Source organism: Gobius niger (genome assembly GCF_951799975.1).
Source record: "Gobius niger genome assembly, chromosome: 14".
NCBI classification, from domain to species: Eukaryota; Metazoa; Chordata; class Actinopteri; order Gobiiformes; family Gobiidae; genus Gobius; species Gobius niger.
In genome coordinates this window covers 2,805,426-2,827,258 of record NC_136865.1, presented here as the reverse complement: position 1 = coordinate 2,827,258, position 21,833 = coordinate 2,805,426, and the positions used below count along the sequence as shown (strand labels likewise).

Here is a 21,833-nt window from a genome sequence, read left to right as displayed (position 1 = left end):
GAAGATTCCTCTTGTTAAGCCACACCTGACCTACAAACGTCAGAAGCGTCTTATGTGGGCTAAAGGACGAGCTGATCTGTTACTCAGTGGTCCACAGTTCTCTTTTCTGATCAGAGCAACATTTTGCATCTCATTTGGAAACCAGCGTTCCAGCGTCTGGAGGAAGAAAGGAGAAGCACACAATCCAAGATGCTTGAAGTCTAGTGTGAAGTTTCTACAGTCTGTGATGATTTGGGGAGCCATGTCATCTGCTGGTGTTGGTCCACTCTGCTTTATTAAGTCCAGAGGCAACGCAACTGCCTACCAGGAGAACTTCATGCTTCCTTTAACAGAGAAGCTTTATGGACAATGGACATGCTGACTTAATTTTCCAGGAGGGCTTAGCACCTGCCCACACTGCCTTCTTTACTGGCCAGTGAAGAAGAGAGACATGAGAGCGAACAATGCAGAAGAGCTGAATGCAGCTATTCCATGCCATGTCAGTAATTCAAGTAAAAGGGGCCCAAACCAAGTAAAAGTACTTATGCATTAGTACATATTGGGGCAACGGTGGCGCAGAGAGTAGAGTGGGTCATCCTATGATCGTAGGATTGGAGGGTCGAATCCTGCAGATGCACACTGTCGTTGTGTCCTTGGGCAAGACACTTCACCCTCCTTGCCTCCAGTGTCTGCATACACTGGTGAATGAATGAGAGTGTGCATGGGTGAGTGGTTCCTTGGTATAAAGCGCTTTGAGTGCATAAAAGTAGGTAGAAAGGCACTATTTCATATGCGTGATTATAGTGTTCAGAGGACCGTGTCTGTTTAAAATCTTTTTTTCATTGATTTCATGTAAAATTCTAATATTCTGAGATTTTGAATTTGGGTTTTTTTTCACAGGCTGTAAGTCAGAATCATCAAAATTATCACAAATAAAGGCATGACATTTTGCATGTAATGAGTCTATGTCATATATTAGTTTCATATTTTTAAGGTGAAGTACAGAAATAAACAAACTTTTGAACGATATTCTAATTTTCCAAATTTTACCTGAATACAAAACACCCCCCTGCATTATGGTAAATGGACTCAACTTATATAGCACTTTTCTACCTTTGTCAGGCCCAAAGCGCTTTATTCTCTCACCCTCTCATTCATACACCAATGTACGCAGATGGTGGGTGAAGTGTCTTGCCCTAGGACACAACGACAGTGGGCATCTTCAGGAGCTGGGATTCGAACCCGCAGCCTTCCGATCACGACGCTCTCTACCAACTGCACCATCGTTGCATAACAGTAGATGGTTGGACTCTCCACACAACAGATGAGTGGAAAAAGGTCAGATGGGGCTGACAATAGTTAAGGCTAAGGTCAAAAGGTAAAGGTGCATGATGGAACTTTTTATGCAGGAAAGAAATCTTTTAGTGGGTATTTAACCTTTTAGTGACCCAGTGGTTAGCACAGCACCTTTGCTTTCCATCAGAGAGGCCTCTATAACGCTCCAGGACACATTTTTTTTAGGGAATCTGGTTGGTTTCTGGATTGAATGTATGTGTAACCTAGAGAAGCATCTAATAAGCCTCCCCCCAGGCACAGATCTGGCAAAGGTACAGAAAAGTCGGGGGTCCAGAAGCGCACAGTGGCCTCCCTCATTTGTAAGTGGAAAAAGTTCAGAACCACCAGGACTTTTCCAAGAACTATCCGTCTGCTCAAACGGAGCATTCAGGAGGAAAGGGCTTTGGTCAGAGAGCTGATCAAGAACCTGATGGTCACTCTGACAGGGCTCCAGTTATTCTAAGGAAATTGGGGAACCTATGAGTCCTGGTGGTTTTGAACTTCTTCCATTTACAAATGATGAAGGCCTCTGTGTTCTTTGGGACCGTCCATGCTAGAAACGATTTCCTGTACCCTTCCCCAGATCTGTGCCTCGATATAAACCTGTCACGGAGCCCACAGACAGTTCCTTTGACTTGAGGGCTTAGACTCTGCTCTGACACGCTCTGTCAGCTGTGGGACCTTATAGATACTGTAGGTGTGTGTTTTTCCAAATCAAGTCAATCCATTAAATTTACTAAAGTACTACTAGTCAGTTGCACTAGTCAGTCTGGAGTACGCACGCGTAGACGTTGCGCTCATGCACGACCAGGGTGTGATTGTCGGGCTGGACGCGGACCTCCATGTGGGAGCTGTTTGTCAAGGGCACCTCCTCGTCGCTCTTTATATCATAGACCATCCAGACCAGCACCCAGTCCCCATGCACCTGCACACAAGAGCGGGTAAAGTCCAAGGCCAGTCCCGGTTTAGTTCAAGTCCAACCCCGGTACTGACCTTGTGCAGCTCCTCTGGGCCCAGAGTCTTGTTGCAGACTGTTGGCTCATCGGCCTGGCTGTAGACCAGGACTAGAACCAGACTGAGGACTCCAAGCAGGGACTTCATCTTGACACTGACAGAAGTCTGGCGAGTGCAGTACTTACTTATAGCCCACAGGCCGGATCAATCAGGGGGTGGACCAACAGCCGGGTCTGACGGTGTTCTTTTCTGAGGTCATGGGTTCAGGCCAGACATGGAAGCGCACCGCTAAATCATCAAACATAGAATCAACAAATATTGGCTGTCCAAATAATTGCTCATCTAGAAACCTATTGAAGCAGCAAAACCCAAAGACTGTTTAGGTCATTCATGATTCTCAAACCTTCTACCCCTTTAGAAATGTGAATTTGCTTTCCAACTACCCGAGGGCTGAGGCCAGCACTAAAATCAGAGTCAAAAACAAAATCAGATCTACAGTCCAAAAGCCCTTACATGCATTACTGACACTCTTGTGAAGTGTAACTGGCACAGAACTACTACTTGATTTGACTTCTTCTTTCTTTATATTGATCATTTGGCTTAAAAAAAGAGATGGGACTTTCTGGATCAGTCCTCAAGGTCTTATGTTCATGACAAAACCTGTCAGAGTAAGTTAAGTGAAGTTATAAATCATTAATCTAGAGAAATGAGTCCCTGCATTTGACCCATCCACAGTTGTGGGTCCTGTTTGTTTTTGCTCTACCTTTTACCACTTGGTCTAATTACTGGTTGTTTCAAAAGATGTACCATGTTATTTTTATGCAGATGATCTTTTGTGATTGTCCTAATGTCTGTGTAGGCTCTCAATCGTACAGGACTTACAGGTTCTTGAGTCATCTTCTGTACTCTGTAGTTGAAGTGTCGAATGTTTCGCCTCTCGTCCAAAAGGCTTCGTCAACGCACTGAGGTTCAGCTCAGCTCGCAGCCCGGATAAATACTCAGGGAGGAGTTAGCTTGGCTCAGTCCCTCCCCTCTGTTAACGGTTACTCTCACCGGTGGGTAATCATCTTTGTAGTTCTGAGTGCAAACGAAACAAACACACCTACCTCACGCCTCAGATCTGAGTTTCCGTCTGAACAACCCTAAATCTCAGCTGAATGAGCTGACCGGTCCTGGCCTGCCTTGCAGCCTCATCAATATGACAGAGCCCTCGAGGTGCGGGCCACAAGAGATTACTGCACAGTAGAGACAAGTGAAATCTGAGTCCGCCATTCCTGTTCACGGAGGGATTTACTTTCTTCACAAAAATTGCTTCATTGACTCCTCGTTCAAACCACCATTGTTTAGTCCTTCTTCTTATTCTCCTTCTTTTTGTGGCAGATGGCACCCAATGTGAGGGTGCATTACCGCCATCTACTAAAAGTGCGGTGTTTAGACCTGACTCTGGGAGAATAAAAAAGCCCTTTGAACCCCCAGGGTAACCTGAAACTGATTTCAAGTTACCCCCCCCTGATTTCAGATTACCCCCGCCGCAATATGTATTGTTTGTTTGGCACGGCTGTGTTAAATAGAAAATGCCCGGATGTTAATTGCTAATAATAGCTACAACTCTCGTAACTTTTCATCTGGTAAGGCTAGCTTTAGTTCGTAAACTCCACTATCCTTAAGTTTAGGGCTAAGGTAAGGTTAGCTTTAGTTCGTAAACTCCACTATCCTTAAGTTTAGGGCTAAGGTAAGGTTAGCTTTAGTTCGTAAACTCCACTATCCTTAAGTTTAGGGCTAAGGTAAGGTTAGCTTTAGTTCGTAAACTCCACTATCCTTAAGGATAGGGCTAAGGTAAGGTTAGCTTTAGTTCGTAAACTCCACTATCCTTAAGGTTAGGGCTAAGGTAAGGTTAGCTTTAGTTCGTAAACTCCACTATCCTTAAGGTTAGGGCTAAGGTAAGGTTAGCTTTAGTTCGTAAACTCCACTATCCTTAAGGTTAGGGCTAAGGTAAGGTTAGCTTTAGTTCATAAACTCCACTATCCTTAAGGTTAGGGCTAAGGTAAGGTTAGCTTTAGTTTGTAAACTCCACTATCCTTAAGGTTACGGCTAAGGTAAGGTTAGCTTCAGTTTGTAAACTTCACTATCCTTAAGGTTAGGGCTAAGGTAAGGTTAGCTTTAGTTTGTAAACTCCACTATCCTAAGGTTACGGCTAAGGTAAGGTTAGCTTTAGTTTGTAAACTTCACTATCCTTAAGGTTACGGCTAAGGTAAGGTTAGCTTTAGTTTGTAAACTTCACTATCCTTAAGGTTAGGGCTAAGGTAAGGTTAGCTTTAGTTCGTAAACTCCACTATCCTTAAGGATAGGGCTAAGGTAAGGTTAGCTTTAGTTCGTAAACTCCACTATCCTTAAGGTTAGGGCTAAGGTAAGGTTAGCTTTAGTTCGTAAACTCCACTATCCTTAAGGTTAGGGCTAAGGTAAGGTTAGCTTTAGTTCGTAAACTCCACTATCCTTAAGGTTAGGGCTAAGGTAAGGTTAGCTTTAGTTCATAAACTCCACTATCCTTAAGGTTAGGGCTAAGGTAAGGTTAGCTTTAGTTTGTAAACTCCACTATCCTTAAGGTTACGGCTAAGGTAAGGTTAGCTTCAGTTTGTAAACTTCACTATCCTTAAGGTTAGGGCTAAGGTAAGGTTAGCTTTAGTTTGTAAACTCCACTATCCTAAGGTTACGGCTAAGGTAAGGTTAGCTTTAGTTTGTAAACTTCACTATCCTTAAGGTTACGGCTAAGGTAAGGTTAGCTTCAGTTTGTAAACTTCACTATCCTTAAGGTTAGGGCTAAGGTAAGGTTAGCTTTAGTTTGTAAACTCCACTATCCTTAAGGTTACGGCTAAGGTAAGGTTAGCTTTAGTTTGTAAACTTCACTATCCTTAAGGTTACGGCTAAGGTAAGGTTAGCTTTAGTTCGTAAACTCCACTATCCTTAAGGTTTGGGCTAAGGTAAGGTTAGCTTTAGTTCGTAAACTTCACTATCCTTCAGGTTACGGCTCCAACCGCGGTTCCTGTAAGGTATCTTATGGATGAAGAAAGCAGTTGAGAGGGGGAGGTAGCTTGAAATCGCGTTCATCTTACCCCCGGGGGTAACTTGAAACTGATTTCAAATTACCGGGGGGTAGCCTGAAATTGGTGGTAGTTTAAAACCTTTACACCGGGGCTTCTTACGGCAACTCTTTTTTCATGTAGCCTATGTGTAGATATGTAAGTAAGCCTACACATTGAGTTTGTGAATAAGCATTTAGGCCAAATTAAAAACATAAAGGAAACAATAAGCTACAATATTTTAGTTAATAGCTAAATGACAATAGCTTTTCCACTGGCCCTTCCTGCCCAGCCCAGTGCCAGGTCTGACCCGTGTAGTCGAGTGTCTCCACTGGTCAGACCCGGGTCAAACAAGGTCAGCCAGGTACAAGTTTAACACTAAAGTGATGTGAAAAGACTCTGGCCTCTGATTGGCCAGAGGAGAGAGGACCGCCCTCATTAAAACAGGCTGGACATGTGGATTAAATATTTCACAACATGAAACCGCTGTTGCCAAAGGGGATTTAGCCGATGACAGCTTTTAGCCGCTAGCATGTAGCTTACCTTCATAGCACGTCTTTTAGCTGCTAATTTCCTCTACTCCTTGCCTCTAGCCTCCATCCAAAGGCACTATTTGTCCACATTGTTCTCATCTGTGGGAGAAACAACTGCAGTCCTTTTGCAGTGGAAATGCTCCACTGCAGCCAAACAGTGCTGAGTCTGAACCATCATAGAGTCAGGCCGACCTCAGAACCAGATTTATTTACTTGTTCAAAACTTCATTTAAAGCAGAACTATGTGACTTTTTTACCTCAATAAATACTTCTGTACTTCCTCTGGGGTTAATACTACACTGCTCACAAAAACTTAGGGCACACTCAAAAAACACATCCTAAATGTCAATCAATTTGATTTTTTGGATGAAAATCTTTATTCATAGTGAAGGGCAATGTGTTGAGAACAAAATAACATAAGAATGATAAATGGAAATGAAATTCTCAGCCCCTGGAGGTCTGGATCCAAAATTATGGTCAAAATCAAAGTGACAAATCAGGTCACTGGTTGATCCAAATTCTGTAGAAATTCCTCCAAACGAGTCTGTATCATCCTCAGTCGTGTGTGTGGCCTCCACGTGCCTGAATGCACTCCCTACAGCGCCTGGGCATGCTCCTGATGAGACCACGGATGTCCTCCTGAGGGATCTCCTCCCAGACCTGGATTAGAGCATCAGTCAGCTCCTGGACAGTCTGTGGTGCGACGTGGCGTTGATGGATGGACCGAGACATGATGTTCCAGATGTGCTCTATTGGATTTAAGTCTGGGGAACGGGCAGGCCAGTCCAGAACATCAATACCTTCATCATGCAGGACCTGCTGACACACTCTTGCCACATGTGGCCTGGCATTATCAGGCATCAGAAGGAACCCAGGGCCCACAGCACCAGCATATGGTCTTACAATAGGTCTGAGGATCTCATCCCGGTCCCCAATGCCAGTCAGGGAACCTCTGGCTCGCACATGGAGGGCTGTGCGGCCCTCCAATGAAATGCCTCCCCAGACCATCACTGACCCACCACCAAACCGGTCATGCTGGATGATGTTGCAGCAGCAGAACGTTCTCCAGGGCGTCTCCAGACTCTGTCACGTCTGTCACATGTGCTCAGGGTGAACCTGCTCTCATCCGTGAAGAGCACAGGGCACCATTGGCCAATCTGCCAATCGCTGTGTTCTCGGGCAAATGCCAATCGGGCTGCACGGTGTTGGGCAGTAAACACCGGCCCAACGCCCTCATACCCCCCTCATACCCCCCTCATACCACCCTCATACCCCCCTCATACCACCCTCATACCCCCCTCATACCACCCTCAGACCACCCTCATACCACCCTCATACCGCCCTCATACCACCCTCATACCACCCTCATACCACCCTCATACCCCCCTCATACCCCCCTCATGGAGTGGGTTTCTGACCGTTTGAGGACCAACATGCACATTTGTGGCCCTCTGGAGGTCATTTTGTAGGGCTCGGGCAGTGCTTCTCCTGTTTCTCCGTGCACAAATGAGCAGATAGCGGTCCTGCTGCTGGGTTGTTGACCTCGGTCGCCCCCCCAGGTCTCCTGGTGTACTGGCCTGTCTCCTGGTATCTCCTCCATGCTCTGGACACTGCGCTGGGAGACACAGCAAACCTTCTTGCCACAGCATGAATGGACGTGCCATTTTGGATGAGCATCACTCCCTGAGCAGCTTCTGTGGGTTGTAGATGCTCCTCATGATGCCTCTAGTGGTGAGAACACTGGACAAATGCAAAAGTGTTCCAAAAATACAGTACAAAGGATGAAGACAGGGAAATGGTCTGTGGTCACCACCTGCAAAACCATTCCTCTTTTGGAGTGATCTTGCTAATTGCCGCTCATTTCCACCTGTTGTCTGTTTAATTTCCACAACACCAAGTGAAACTGATTCACAATAAGCGTGGCTTCCTAACTGGACAGTCTGATATCCCAGAAATTTCATTGACTTGGAGTTACATTGTGTTTTTTGAGTGTGCCCTAAGTTTTTGTGAGCAGTGTATAAACAGGTGCACAGAAATATCCTCACTTTACTGTGCGGATGCCGAACTACTCCTGGTATTATTACGCCTTGCAATATAGTTCCCCTTTTTATCCGATAGAAAATCCACATTGTTTAATTTTGTGTAATTATACTTTGTAGTGTAGCATTTATAACCATATTAAAAAGGGGAAAGAGCTTGGTAGCTTCTATCTTGACCTAGTTTGGAGCTATAGAGGAGAGAGGGAGAGGCTAAATGCTAACGCCGTCTGTGCTGTGTTTACGTGACTGAAGGCACGGGGGAAGATCAGAAAGGTACAAATGAACTTGTCTAAGCTAAGGTAAGAACATATCTCAGTATGTAAAAACGGTGGCCTATTCCTTTAATGGGATGATCTTTCATCTACCCATGGTGTCTCTGGCCAAAAAAACACACTTGCAACTTTCCTTGCACTGGGTCAGAGGCCCCAATACACACTAATGGAAAACATCTCCCTCGCTGCTCTCAGTTGTCTACAAAATCCCTTTTGGCTCACATTTCTGAGGTTTATGACATGGTACAGGTAAGTCCTGACTGTGTTGTGTCTGCAGCTTTCAGTTTGTTGAGAAAATAAACTAACAGGCTAGCGGGCAAAGCTATAATTGTGGGCTAGCCCCAGTATTTACAGCCAAGTTTGAGCGGGAAAAATTGTATAATTGGGTTGTGGCACGATGTACAATATCTCTCACTCCCTTTGTCTTTTCTCATCATAGTATTTATTCTCATGAATAACTGATGACTAAAAAAACGATAATTCACGATAATTACTATATAGACTTATCGTTCAATTAATAACAGCTTGACTTGATTGCGGAGGACTGCAGAGAGCATCCAGGGTCATCATAGGCTTCTTGGCAACAGCTGTGGTCAGTGCTGTCCTTGTTCGGTCAGTAAGTTTAGGAGGACGGCCGGGTCTTGGTAGGTTTGCAGTGATGCCAGACTCTTTCCGTTCCTGGATGGTGGATTTAACTGTACTTTGAGAGATGTTCAAAGCTTCTAAATGTTTTTAGAACCTAACCCAGCTTTATACTTCTCAATAACGTGATCCCGGACCTGCCTGGTGTGTTCTTGGACTAACAGACCTCTGAGAGCATCACAGAGCAGCTGTATTTGAACTGACATTAGATTACAAACATGTAGACTTTAAACTTTGGCTAGCTTTATCTAACGACCTATGGATGGCATTTACGTAAGTATTTTACTTCACTGAGGATATTGGCTCTGTGTCGCTAGCAATCAGACAAAACACTCTAATAAATGAGCTAAAGATAAGCTAACCGTTTTTTGTTTTTTTGTTATAGTTAAAATTAGTTTGCCACTAAATTGTGCTGCATCGCCGTCTATTTTAATCATTTGGACTGAGTCATGTCATTTACAAAACAACATGGTAATATTAATACTGCATTTGGTGCCAGACATTAATGTTTGCACCCAAAAATGTGAATATTTACACTGCTTGGTGTGTGTGTCTCTGAGACAGACTGTGTGTGTCAAACCAGCACAAACCTGGTAATAATAAGTATTACTCATTATTTTCTTACCTAATTTCCTAAGTGCCAAAAACATTGCACTTTCTTGCTGCATTCAATCTCGTTTGCATCTTGTAATCATTTACTGTTTATGCTTTTACTATTAATAATGTCCATATTTGCTTTGCCACAAAAGTTTTGGAGGATCTGAATGTTGTCCACACATGGATGAGGACCAGGGTGGATGTCAATTTCAGCCAAGAAAACTAAAGGGTTGTTATATACTGTATCAGCCTGTTTTGTTTTATGTGTTTAGATCCATTCGGACAGGTGCGCACTGTCATCGTGTCGTTGGGCAAAACACTTCCCCCACCTTGCCTCCAGTGTCTGCATACACAGGTGTATGAATGTGAATGGGTGAGTGATTCATTGAGGTAAAGCGCTTTTAGTGCTTCAAAAGTAGGTAGAAAGGCGCTGTATAAATGTGACCATTTAGGACAGGAAGTTCAATCATATTTTTGTCATACTGTTTTAAATCAGCCTTTCTGGCCTTTAAGGCCGTGCATTGGGAGGGAAAAGTATGAATGTCCCAACAGATGTTTGGATCATCTGCCTTTAGTTTTTAATCTTGTTTGTTGTGTTTTTAGAATGTAATGATTATTCTTATGTACAGGCCATGCCACTTTCACAATGCCTGTTCGAGCCAGGGGTCAGAGGCTGAGCAGCTGGAGCGGGATTGTACCAGGTTGGAAGACCATGCGGAAATATATGGTAGCTTGAGTAAGTTGACGGTGGTGGTGAGAGGGTACGTTTGGGTGTGTTCTGTGAAAAGTGCTGTACAAAAATGATTCCTTTCCCCCTATGCAAAATACTATTTATCTGTCTAATGAGCCACAACTTCACCATATTTGTCTTTTAACAGGGTACTGGCAGACAGGAAGTGGTGTGCAGGGAAGAAGAGATGACACCACTGCAGTTGAGGGAGAAGAGCCAGACAGAGGTGATTTTCAACACTTTTTACAAAGTAATGCATTGTTTACCACATACAGTACATAAACATCCTTTTCTCATGAAAGATTAGCAGTGTATTGAACACATGTGGCAGGCTTCAAGCACTGGAAATGTGTTGGATGAGAAAACTGAAAGTTAATGTTGAATTTAAAAAAAATGACATAGAAAAAATGTCCTAATTTAAACTAAAGACTTCACTTAGTTCTGATCTTGGTGCCATTTCACACCCTCCATTATGAACACACATTATCCTCCAGTGAAGCTGTGTTCCATCCATCCATTTTGAAATACTTATTGTGCTAATCTTAGATAGTGCTTGATGAGTAGAAGCTCTCTCTTTTACGTGGCTTTTATTACAGTGACGTTTCGGTCTCTCTGACCTTCATCAAACTCCTGTTCACATACCTCGAAGATACGTCTTGCATATCTCTGGATATTCTCCGGGTCTTTGACAAATACGGACATATACTGTGTTAAATCTTCCCGGATTTTAGGGCTTTTTGTCCAGTGTCTGAAGACAATTCATTTCACTTCACGATTGTGTGTCGCTTAGTGTGTGTCTTTTACAGAGAATGTAAACTAAATATATTTATGTTTATAGTATAAGTGACAACGTAGGGAAGGTCATTCTGCCTGTCACAGATTGTATTGGCTACATCAGCCAAACGGGCCTGTTCCTTAATGCATAGTGGGCACTAGAGGCGACACTGCCCCCCTCCCTGACTACCTTCACCTGCCTTCAACCCCCCTGCACCCACGATCCAGCCCCCACCATATGGACTCCCCCCTGCATCCTCACCCACCTCTGCTCTGTGGTGAGCTCCACCCTGGACCCGCTGCAGTTTGCATACAGGCCTCACGTCGGCGTGGAGTACTCTGTCGTCTACCTTCTGCAGAGGGCGCTCACCCACCTGGAGCCCGACGGGAGCGCTGTGAGGGTCACGTCCTTCAACACCATCAGGCCGGCGCTGCTGCGGGGGAAGCTGGAGGACGCAGGAGTGGATGAACATCTTACTGCATGGACCATCGACTACCTCACGGACCGACCACAGTATGTGCGACTGCGCAGCTGTGAGTCTGAGGTGGTCGTCTGCAGCACCGGGGCCCTCAGGGCAGAAGTTCTCCGACGACTCTGCTATCATGGGCTGAGGGGAACGACCTGGAGTACCGGTCAGTTATCATGGATTTTGTGGACTGACGTGAGCGCAACCACCTGTGCTTGAACACCAGTAAGGAGATGGTGATCGACTTCAGGAGGAAGCCACTACCGCACACAGCACTGAACATCCAGGGGAGGACATGGAGGAGGTGGACAGTTTCAAGCACCTGGGTGTTCACCTCAACAATAAACAGAAAAAACGCCCTTTACAAGATGGGCCAAAGTGTCTGTCAGGTCTCTGCTCAGGACTTTTTATGACTCTGTGGTAGCCAAACGCTTCCCGGGCGTCAAAAAGGCGCCTAAAGCCCGTAGTTAGACACATGTGCTTACCTGAAGTCAGACGCTTGTCACAAATGTCACTGACGCTCTGGCCGCACGTCAGCTTGTGTTCGTAGCTACAACATTCATCCTCGAGGCCCAAACACATTCCCAGTGCAGATTCAGCCTCTGATAAAGGTTTTCTCGTCACTTTAATCCTGGGTGTTTAGGTAAAGAAACACTGAAGTGTGTCTTTGTAAAAGTCCCAGAGCTGCTGTAGCTCCAGTTCACAATCAAGCTAGTGACTTGCTTACATCTTTGGCCGACATACCATCTTCTTTTTTGTTGTTGTTTTTGGGCCGGCACAGCATCTGCCCCGGTGGCTCAGCTACAACAACGAAAAGCTTCAAAACGCTCCCAAACAGTGGGTCAGGGTCCAGAGGTGACAGAATGTGACCATTTGCCATTTTAAAAAGTGTGGTACAATAGACCAGTGTGGTCCAAAACTCTGACAGTGGCTTAGTGGATAGTGGTTCTCCCAGGGGCAGGGCCTGCACTACTGAGAACAGTTCCACTGTGCTATTCAACGAACAGCTATCCGCTCTTCGTTGAATAGCCTTGGGATGAGTACTGTAGGGCCCCCAAGTGGATTTTTGCTTACTGCCTCAGAAGGGCCAGCACCGGCTCTGACCACAATGAAAATACTACATGCAATATTCTCTGTACCTTGATATTCTACTTGTTATAGTTTATTCTCATTTTTTTTTGTTTTATTTTTTTTTATATTTTTGCCCCTTTGCTTTTACTCATTGTCCATAACTCTCTTTTACTATTGAACTATCTGCATATTTCCTGTCTATTTTGCACACCGGGGTGAATTTAAGTGAATTTTCTCGAGATGTGAGATCAGTAAAGGATTATCTTCTCTTAAGAGCCGTTTCATTTTTGAAAGCTAGATTGGGATGTGCTGCTCCATAAAGGACGTCACCTGGCTGGCCACTACTTTTTGGGCTTTTTAAACAACAGAGATGTTGGAACAATGTCAGTTGTCCTCCACATCCTGGAGGCTGACCGGAGTGAAGGAGGAACTTGCAGCTGCTTGGTGTCCTCTAGTTCTCTTAATATACAGAAAGTGCCAGCTTTGGGGAAATGATCCCACATAACACCCATTCCTAAAAAACCTGGTGCCACAGCCAGTAACGATCTACGTCCCATGGCTTTGACCTCAAATGTCACCAAATGCTTTAAGAAGCTTGTTTTGTAGAGGGAAGTGGAGTGTATGAGTCTATCAGTGAAGATGCTGTCCAATCATTGTCCATCCTGTGTCCCAACATTTAGAAAACACCAAGGCCTGAGCTCGTATTTGATTTGTTGATTGTAGCTCAGCTTTTATCACAGTACAAACATACATGCATCGAGAGAAACCACTCAGTCAAACAGGAGTTTTCTTATAGCATGAAACAGGCCTGTTTATTATCTCAGTCAGTCCCAGCTCCTGTCTTTAACCTCTTAACCCCAGCTTAACCTAGTGCACTTTCTCCTGTTCAGCTTTACCCAAATCTGAAAGCTTACAGCCTATGGGCCAGTGTAGCACCTCATTTGAAAGCTAAGACCTGTAAAACTAATCTGAATGGATCTTTTGACATTTTTTTATTGCTTATTTGTTGCATTTTCATCCTCATTTTTGTTGCTTTTTTGACACTTTTTCGAGAGGTTTTTACTGGAGAAAAGGTGCTTGGTTGCGGTGGGGGTTAAGAGGTTAAGATGCCGTCTTTTCTTCCCCTAAAGCTGCAGATGGCATCACCTGATGACATCATGAGGTGGTGCTCTTGTATCGCTCCGGTCATTCTGCCTCCACTGGCACAAATCCACTACTGGCCGGTTCTTTACCTTGGACAGTGGCCTGGACCGAAGCGTGAGGAGGAGTGATTGAAAAGCTCGGGGGTCACAGTTCAGGGGCGCCTCAGGTGAAGGGCTCGGGGCCCGTTAATATTTAACCTACAAAAACACATTGATTTTATTGAACCGCTCAGAGGTCAGTCCCGGTTCAGTCCGGACAGATCCACGTCCTGACCTCACCTGACGGCTGAACTCCTCCTGTCCAGTGTTCATTTTGACATATTTGACACATATTTTAGTTTAGTTTTAGTTTTAGTCTTTGACTAAAATGTAATTTCATTTTAGTCAAGATTTAGTAAAAAAAAACTTTTAAATTTTAGTCTAGTTTTAGTCGACTAAATTTCATGTCAATTTAGTCGAGTAAAATTAAGACTAATGTAGTCGACTTATATTGATAATATTCATTATAATCATATTTAATGTTGTTCCTCTGCTTCATGGAGCTGCTCCACATGAACAAAGCTCAGAGCTGATCCTTTAGCAGAGAATTTACATGATCTGAGGCTCTTTCAGACGCTCAATAGAAGTTTGGATGATTTTAGTCTCTCCTTTTCATTTTTATTTAGTCTTATTTTAGTCGACTAAAATATCTGGACATTTTAGTCACAGTTTTAGTCTCATGAGAAACTTTTAATTTAGTTTTAGTCCAATTTTAGTCGTCAAAAATATCACTTTGACTAAAATTAAGACTAAATATTTTAGTCGACGACATTAACACTGCTCCTGTCATTGTATTTGTCATTTTTATAGTTATTTTAAATCTTTATGCTCTTTTATCATTGTGCTGAGGGTAAATGCATTGTTAAGTTATAGTCTGCTGTTTAAATGACATTATGTAGCAGTTTGAGCTCAGTTTAGGTAAAGCTTTGCCTAGTAGTTGATTTATGAACATCAAGACTTTTAGAGATGGTTCTGTAACCTTTTCCAGCTTGATACAAATCAGTCATTCTTGATGGCAGGTCTTCAGAGAGCTCTTCTGAGCGAGGCCTGGTGCACATCAGACACTTCTTAACTACTGTGTGTGTTTCAGTGGCAGCTTTAAGCCACACCTCAGTGACTGGACCTCAGGCTGGCTCACACCTGACTCGAAATGTCTGCATACATTTGTCTAATTAGCTTTTAGAGGATCTTTAGCCAGGGGGTTCACTTACTTATTCCTCCCTGTCCTGTGAATGTTTACATGTTTTGGCCAATGGAAATATGACACGATGTAATTCTTTTGCTGGTGTTAGTTTAAGCAGACACTGTGGACTCACTCTTGTGGTTTTAATCAGACCATATTTTATGACCTCTTTAGGCAGAAATGTGAGAAATTCCAAAGGGATCACATACTTTTTCCTCCCATTGAATCTAATAGTAAAAACATGTACACCGGACACAGTGTGCAATAGCCCCACCAATATGTTGACTCTCTTTTAACATGGACATTTCTGAAGCATCTGGATTAGACTTGAGCAAATCATTTGATCCACTTACATGAGAAACATATCAGTATGTCTTTGTTTTTCGTGGCTTGACGGCTCTAAACTCTGGTCCAGACCACTGTCGCAGCTGTTAAAGCCTGAAGGCCGGAAGTGCTTCATTAATAAGCTTTGGTTTTTAACAGGCCTCAACTCTGACCCTGTTCAAATGAACTCGACACTGAAAGTATCTGATCTGCACTCTCTACTTTTCATTTACATTTATAATAATGATGGATGCTGTAGTAACAGAGATAAAGCCTGAGTTGGGAGACGGTCCCTCTTCTGGTGTAAGTTATACACACTTCAGCTTCACCATTTGATCTTCTTCATTCTTAATTGTTCCGCCAAGAACATGCTGAGTCTAAATGTCTTTTGTATTTTCAGTCAGAACAGATGAGACAGGTGGGAGTTTAAAGGCTTTATTTCCAGCTTCAGGACTCGGCGTTTGCCGGAGGAGACGTCTTCTGACAGAGCTCTGCAACACAACATGTCCCCACAGAGGTCAAAGGATTTCCTAAATGTCAACTGTCAAATGTCTGGAAAGGATTGTAAATGCTGACCTGAGTGTCCGTCGTACACAAACGCCGGCTCTGTGGGGAAGCCCAGGCACTCGGCCCGTTTCAGGTGTGACTCCTTCTCCTTCGGCTCCACGTCTGTGTGATGGCCCTCACGCCCTGAGAGGAACCAACGTCTGAAACAGGTCTGAACCAGCTGGGAGAAAAGCCCGTCTAATGCTGCCTTCATGTGCTCTCGTAATGAGGTGGCTCATGAACGCCACCTCAAACTTGGAAATCATTTTGATGCTCGAGTTACAGAGATCACAACCTTTGACCAGAGATGACCAGATTGCTTTACCATTTAACATTCTTGCTTAGGGCATTACAATGGTCTGAAGCTTTGACTTTTTGCCGGGAAAGCCTTGAAGTGTCACATGACTTCACTCGTCCATCACAACCTTCGACCTTTCAACCCGACGATGGAGAGCAGCGATCATAAAACGTTTCAAAGCCGTTTAGCTACTCACTGTAGATGAGGAGGAAGTTGTCCCAGTAGTTGCTCCTGTAGACCATAACCAGACATTCGGCACAGCTCGCATGGAATGACAGGGTCACATTATCCGGGAGCGGGCCCTCCTTCCCCTCGAACTCAGCAACTTCAGAACAAGAGTGCACAGTGACCACTTACAGGCCTTCACAGACGTGTGAAACTAAAGCTTTACTCACAGTATATTTATACAAACAAAGTACCTTCTGAAGACTGTAGTAAAAAAGAGCTACTTAAAAATCATTTCACTCAAGTTGAAGTAAAAAGTTGTGGTTCAAATATTTCCCCAAGCGTAAAAAAGTACTATAATGTTACTTGAGTACTGAGTAACCCTTTGAGCGGAAAACTTTGATTTATGTTTCAGAGGTCACATGATGAGAATGTTCTTGTTCTACGTTTGGCCTTCATGGCTTCTCTTAAGGACCTGTTTCAAATAAGAGGTGTGTGAAGTAAACCATCTTTAATATTTTCAAAGAAAAGGGAATCATTATGAAGAATTAAGTTACAAAACACAAAGTACATCTATTTTATTCACAGAAGTTACACATTTCCTTTGGGGTGGAGATGGAAGGTACCACACTCAGGTAAGAACATATCTCAGTGTGGAAAAATGGTGGCCTGTTCCTTTAAGAGGTTATGAATAATATTAACCATTAAAACTAGGGATGCACCGATACCACTTTTTCTAAAACCGATACGAGTACGAGTACTTTGATTTAAGTACTCGCCGATACCGAATACCGATACGAGTACAAGGCATTTTCTTCAACATTCTTACTTTTTTCACAGCAGATTGGTTTGTAATTAGCAAATTTACTCATGTACATTTCCTTAAGTAAAGTCGGCGACACATTTTAGAGCCGTTATATTAGAATTGTGCTGATGCCATTTATTTATTTATTGTATTTTCATTCAATATAATTTAAATTTTTTATTGCACTGTCCATCATAGACAGAAAAGTCCATGTCCAAAAGCTCCTCAATGTCTGTGCTTTATTCATGTATGTATTTTTATTTAACAATAGTATTGAGATGTTTCTTAAATGGTCTCTTTTCGTCTTTACTTCAGCTCCTGTAGATTTTCTCGTGTGTTTGTAGTAACTTAGCGAGAAGCTACAGCGTTTTCATTGTTCTGCTGCAGCTCATTTTCCCTCAATATAAACATGCTGTATGTCTTTAATCTGGATTTTCTGAGGACTTTTTAGTCGCTGGGTTAGTTTTTCAGATGAATAAACCCCTGGGCATAAAACGGCGTCAGAATGGCCAAAACTGCTAGCGTTAGCAACGTTAGCCTGTATGTTGTAAACACTGCAGACGCTGCAGCGCTAACAACATTAGCTCTGGTTAAATCCAGCTCAGACTCTGGTTTAGAGAGCGCAGTCTGGAATAAAGTCAGCTCTATGTGGATTATTGGATTTACACTAAACAATTCTACAGTTTGTTGCTTCTTCTCTCCTCAGCTGAGAGCTGCGCCTCGTAGCTGCGCCTCGGAGCTGCGCTGGCCGCACGTCAAATGGTATCGGTTTCTGGTATCGGGACCTCATGAATGAGTACGAGTATGAGTACAAGCAGGTGGTATCGGCCCGATACCCGATACTGGTATCGGTGCATCCCTAATTAGAACAACTATAGTGACAGGGCCATGATGGATCTGTGTGTGATACGGCCTGTTCTGTTGGTGCATAAGGAGCTGTCAGACATGTTTGTGTCATATCAAACCTGGGGCTTTGGTAAAGACTAAAAACAAGTGGGACAGAACAGTGGATGAATAATGAAAGTGCCTTAATCATACTGATTTTTGTTGCAAGTGAGCGAGGAATAATCTAAAGAACTTAGAAACTTCAAAGAGTGACTTAATGTTGAAATGTTGCTAAATGGTAATCAACAGTTCAGAGTAAACAAGACATTCAAAACTTCAATCAGGAATACAAGCTGATGAAAAACTTCAAATTAGAGCGATTGTAAAAAAAAAAATATATGAAGAAGTACAAATAAAAAAACAAGACACACCCAACACGATTCTCCACAAAAATACACAGTCCCACTTGGCCAATATGATGCTGAGCACATAGTGATCAAATCTCTTGCTACGCCATTGTACATACAGTACCTCCACCTTTGTATGACTTAGCAGTAGATTATGGTTTGCCGCGCCCCAGCAAGTGATGTAACAGCCGCAGAACCATTCAAAATGATCATTATTAAAATTCAGTGTCCCACCTGATAAATCGTAAGAATATTATATTATCTATTGAGTCCTATGTTACTGATAATAGTGCATAGAGCACCGGTGTTTGGGTGTGTGAGGCGTGTGACTCACTTCCTCCATCAGACTCAAGTTTGAAGTCGTCTTCATCGTTGCCGTCGACGACCGTGGCGTTCAGGACAAAGTGAGAGCAGTTCCACTTCTGAGCCCTGCAACACAAGCTTCTGTGTTAATGCCCTATAACCCACATGTACACTGTGTGTGTCCTCAGTCTGTTCCAGAGAAACCAACACATGTACTGCATCGATCACAGAGACACCTCACCGTCTTAAGAAGAGTCACTTTCACTGTGTTAGTTTGTATCATCCAGTGTCACACAGGCTCAGACCCTGCTGAACTGGTCCTGATGCAGACAGCGGGTCAGTGTTCTCAGCATTAACTCAGACCTCATCAGTGCTATTCACATGGTGTCCCCCCTTCCACTTCCTTTGGGTTTCGGCCTCTGTTTCAGATGCCCTGCTGCTGGCCTACTGATGCTCCAGCGATACTGACCGACCGGACATCAGTATCCCGCAGTCCCAAGTGCATAGGGCTGGAGATAGGGAACGGATTGGGATAGGGAACTCCTATCCAACAGAGACTGGACAACAAGAACCGAAGCACCAACAAAGACATTCTGCAACAGTCTTCAGTCCTGTCTGCAGAGGGACTCCCGTCAGCCCTGGGTCTGTCTATAGTCTGTCTTCAGCCCTGTCTGCAGAGGGACTCCCGTCAGCCCTGGGTCTGTCTATAGTCTGTCTTCAGCCCTGTCTGCAGAGGGACTCCCGTCAGCCCTGGGTCTGTCTATAGTCTGTCTTCAGCCCTGTCTGCAGAGGGACTCCCATCAGCCCTGGGTCTGTCTATAGTCTGTCTTCAGCCCTGTCTGCAGAGGGACTCCCGTCAGCCCTGGGTCTGTCTATAGTCTGACTTCAGCCCTGTCTGCAGAGGGACTCCCATCAGCCCTGGGTCTGTCTATAGTCTGTCTTCAGCCCTGTCTGCAGAGGGACTCCCATCAGCCCTGTCTGCAGAGGGACTCCCGTCAGCCCTGGGTCTGTCTATAGTCTGTCTTCAGCCCTGTCTGCAGAGGGACTCCCGTCAGCCCTGGGTCTGTCTATAGTCTGTCTTCAGCCCTGGGTCTGTCTATAGTCTGTCTTCAGCCCTGGGTCTGTCTATAGTCTGTCTTCAGCCCTGGGTCTGTCTATAGTCTGTCTTCAGCCCTGGGTCTGTCTATAGTCTGTCTTCAGCCCTGGGTCTGTCTATAGTCTGTCTTCAGCCCTGTCTGCAGAGGGACTCCCGTCAGCCCTGTCTGCAGAGGGACTCCCGTCAGCCCTGGGTCTGTCTATAGTCTGTCTTCAGCCCTGTCTGCAGAGGGACTCCCATCAGCCCTGGGTCTGTCTATAGTCTGTCTTCAGCCCTGTCTGCAGAGGGACTCCCATCAGCCCTGGGTCTATTTGTTTATTTGACCCTTTTTTAACCAGGATAAAACTCATGGAGATTAAAAATCTTTTTTTCCAAGAGTGTCCTGGCCAAGAGGCAAGGCAACAATTTAACATACAAGTTACATTTGTTTAAAAATAATCCAACACTGAATATCTATATGAATCTTTATACTGTGTACAGGCCTATATGAATATATAGTCTGTCCATGGAGGTGGATCTCTCCTGTTGTTCTCCACAAGGTTTCTTTTTTTTTTTCGTATTGTTTTTTTTTTATCATTACTGTTTACTTAGATATTACATCTGTTTGGACATTATCCTGGACACTACAGTTGCTTGGACATTGGCCTGTTGTTGTTTTTTGGTTACATTATTTTAATGTTTGTGCAGCCCTGTGAGGCAGCTCCTTGGGCTATAGAAAAACTGGTTTAGCCCTGATTGGGTCCTGATTGAGTACCTGTAGACATTGTTCTCGTCATAGTGGAGGGTCTTGTTGTCAAGCAGACGCAGTGTGAGGTGTTGGCTGGTGACGTTTGGGATCAGAGCCTGACCCTTCAGACCATCACTGACCGCCCAGACCAGGACCCAATGCCCCTCCACCTGCAGGACCAGGTCAACACTGGTTAGACTGGGATTAGAGCAAAGCAATAGCAATTACAGTTGCCTAAAGTTGCACTGATTTAAAGTGGTACATTTGACCAAATACATCCAAATTTCCCTTTAAAAAACGTTTTTCTCCAGTGTGTATATGTTATGCAGACAGCTTTTGCAGTCCTGGTTTACCTTGTGTAGTTGGTCAGGGTGGATGGTCTTCTTGAGGTCCTTACATTCTGCCTCTTTGTCGTTGGCCTGGGCCCAGACCAAGAGCAGGGCTGGAATCAGGACTCTCAGTGTGGACTTCATCTCGACAAACTGGGAACCCAGCCAATCGCAGCTCTTAAATCTGTCCCAACCGCCAATAAGAGACCGTCCAAAGGGCCAGAGTCACTGACCGACTTACCAAGGGCTGGGTTGGACCAGATCCAGCAAAGGATAGACCAAAGTTAGTCCTGGTTCATTTTTAGGTTAGCCCAGGGTCAGTTCAGGTTAATGTTACGGGTCCGGTCTAGGGGGCAGACCCGCACCAGAAGAACCATCTGAATAAATGGAAGAAATGATGAGACAAGAGGCAGTGAGCTTTGTTCGATGCAGCCTCGCTTCATGTATGAGGGAAGGCCGCAAACGTGTTGACAAGAAGGACCCCACCTGGCGGTTCCGCTGTTTCCTCACTACATTGCCCCCTTGTGGCGCACCCCAATATTGCAATGACCTCAGAATCACAGAAAGACATTAATACATTCAATTATAAAGTCCCTTGTTAACTGAAGTTCTACTAACTAAAAATACTCTGATTATAAAATAACATAAAAAATGTTATTGCACATTTTGTGTGCGTCACATTAAGTCCCTGATTAGTTCATGATTGGTGTTGGGTTAGTCCTGGGTAAGTCTGGATTCCGTCCAGGTCCTGGTGTACAGGGTTGAGGTCTACCCCTTGTCCAGGTTGTGTCCTCATTTATCCCTGGAAAAGAAGTGAAGGTCATCAGAGATGGTTAGTACACAAACACTCAGGTGTACACTGAGAGCACTGGCCTGATGAAGCCAACAGGATAACCTCATCTGCAAACAAGAGAAGAGACCCTATGGTCCCTGAAACAGTTCCCCTCCAGCCCTACTGTCCATCAAGGTAATGAAAGGGGCCGGTGATCGATGACAATGATAAGAAGGTTCCTAGACTTATTTGTACTTTTTAGATGCAGCCCTAGACCCTCCAGCTTGTCCTAGGTCTGTCCAAAGCTCCTCCTCCCAATTCACCTTATTCTGGAGGCTCACGTGGGCGCCGCCATTAATTGTGCCCGCCCCTTTTCTCCTATCTCAAATCAATCAATCAATC

General features: G+C 44.2%; 2 protein-coding genes across 2 annotated transcripts in view; both read right to left on the bottom strand.

Moving 5' to 3' along the window:
- LOC306973614 (uncharacterized protein) overlaps positions 1–2,415 on the bottom strand; it is a gene marked incomplete at its 5' end in the record, with an annotated part of 80,125 nt that extends 77,710 nt beyond the window's left edge. The window contains 2 exons of the mRNA XM_079570581.1: positions 2,097–2,239; positions 2,308–2,415. Of these exons, the coding sequence (XP_079426707.1) occupies positions 2,097–2,239; positions 2,308–2,415 (251 nt within the window). The remainder of the gene's footprint in view (positions 1–2,096; positions 2,240–2,307) is intronic.
- A 13,147-nt stretch (positions 2,416–15,562) lies between these two features.
- On the bottom strand, positions 15,563–20,853 carry LOC306973622 (saxitoxin and tetrodotoxin-binding protein 2-like). The gene is made up of 6 exons (XM_079570591.1): positions 20,684–20,853; positions 20,358–20,500; positions 18,539–18,633; positions 16,199–16,327; positions 15,735–15,848; positions 15,563–15,649 (listed from the first exon to the last, which is right to left on the bottom strand). The coding sequence occupies exons 1-6, from the start codon at positions 20,801–20,803 to the stop codon at positions 15,606–15,608; spliced, it is 645 nt and encodes a 214-aa protein (XP_079426717.1). The 5' UTR covers positions 20,804–20,853; the 3' UTR covers positions 15,563–15,605.
- Positions 20,854–21,833: the final 980 nt, after the last annotated feature.

What these genes read in the sequence shown, in the direction of transcription:
- LOC306973622 (XM_079570591.1), bottom strand. Translation starts at nt 20,803, where the DNA reads ATGAAGTCCACACTGAGAGTCCTGATTCCAGCCCTGCTCTTGGTCTGG. An exon ending in GACGAGAACAATGTCTACAG is followed by an intron (nt 18,634 to 20,357) that starts GTACTCAATCAG and finishes CTTGTGTTGCAG; the next exon opens with GGCTCAGAAGTGGAACTGCT. An exon ending in CAACTTCCTCCTCATCTACA is followed by an intron (nt 15,849 to 16,198) that starts GTGAGTAGCTAA and finishes GGTTCCTCTCAG; the next exon opens with GGCGTGAGGGCCATCACACA.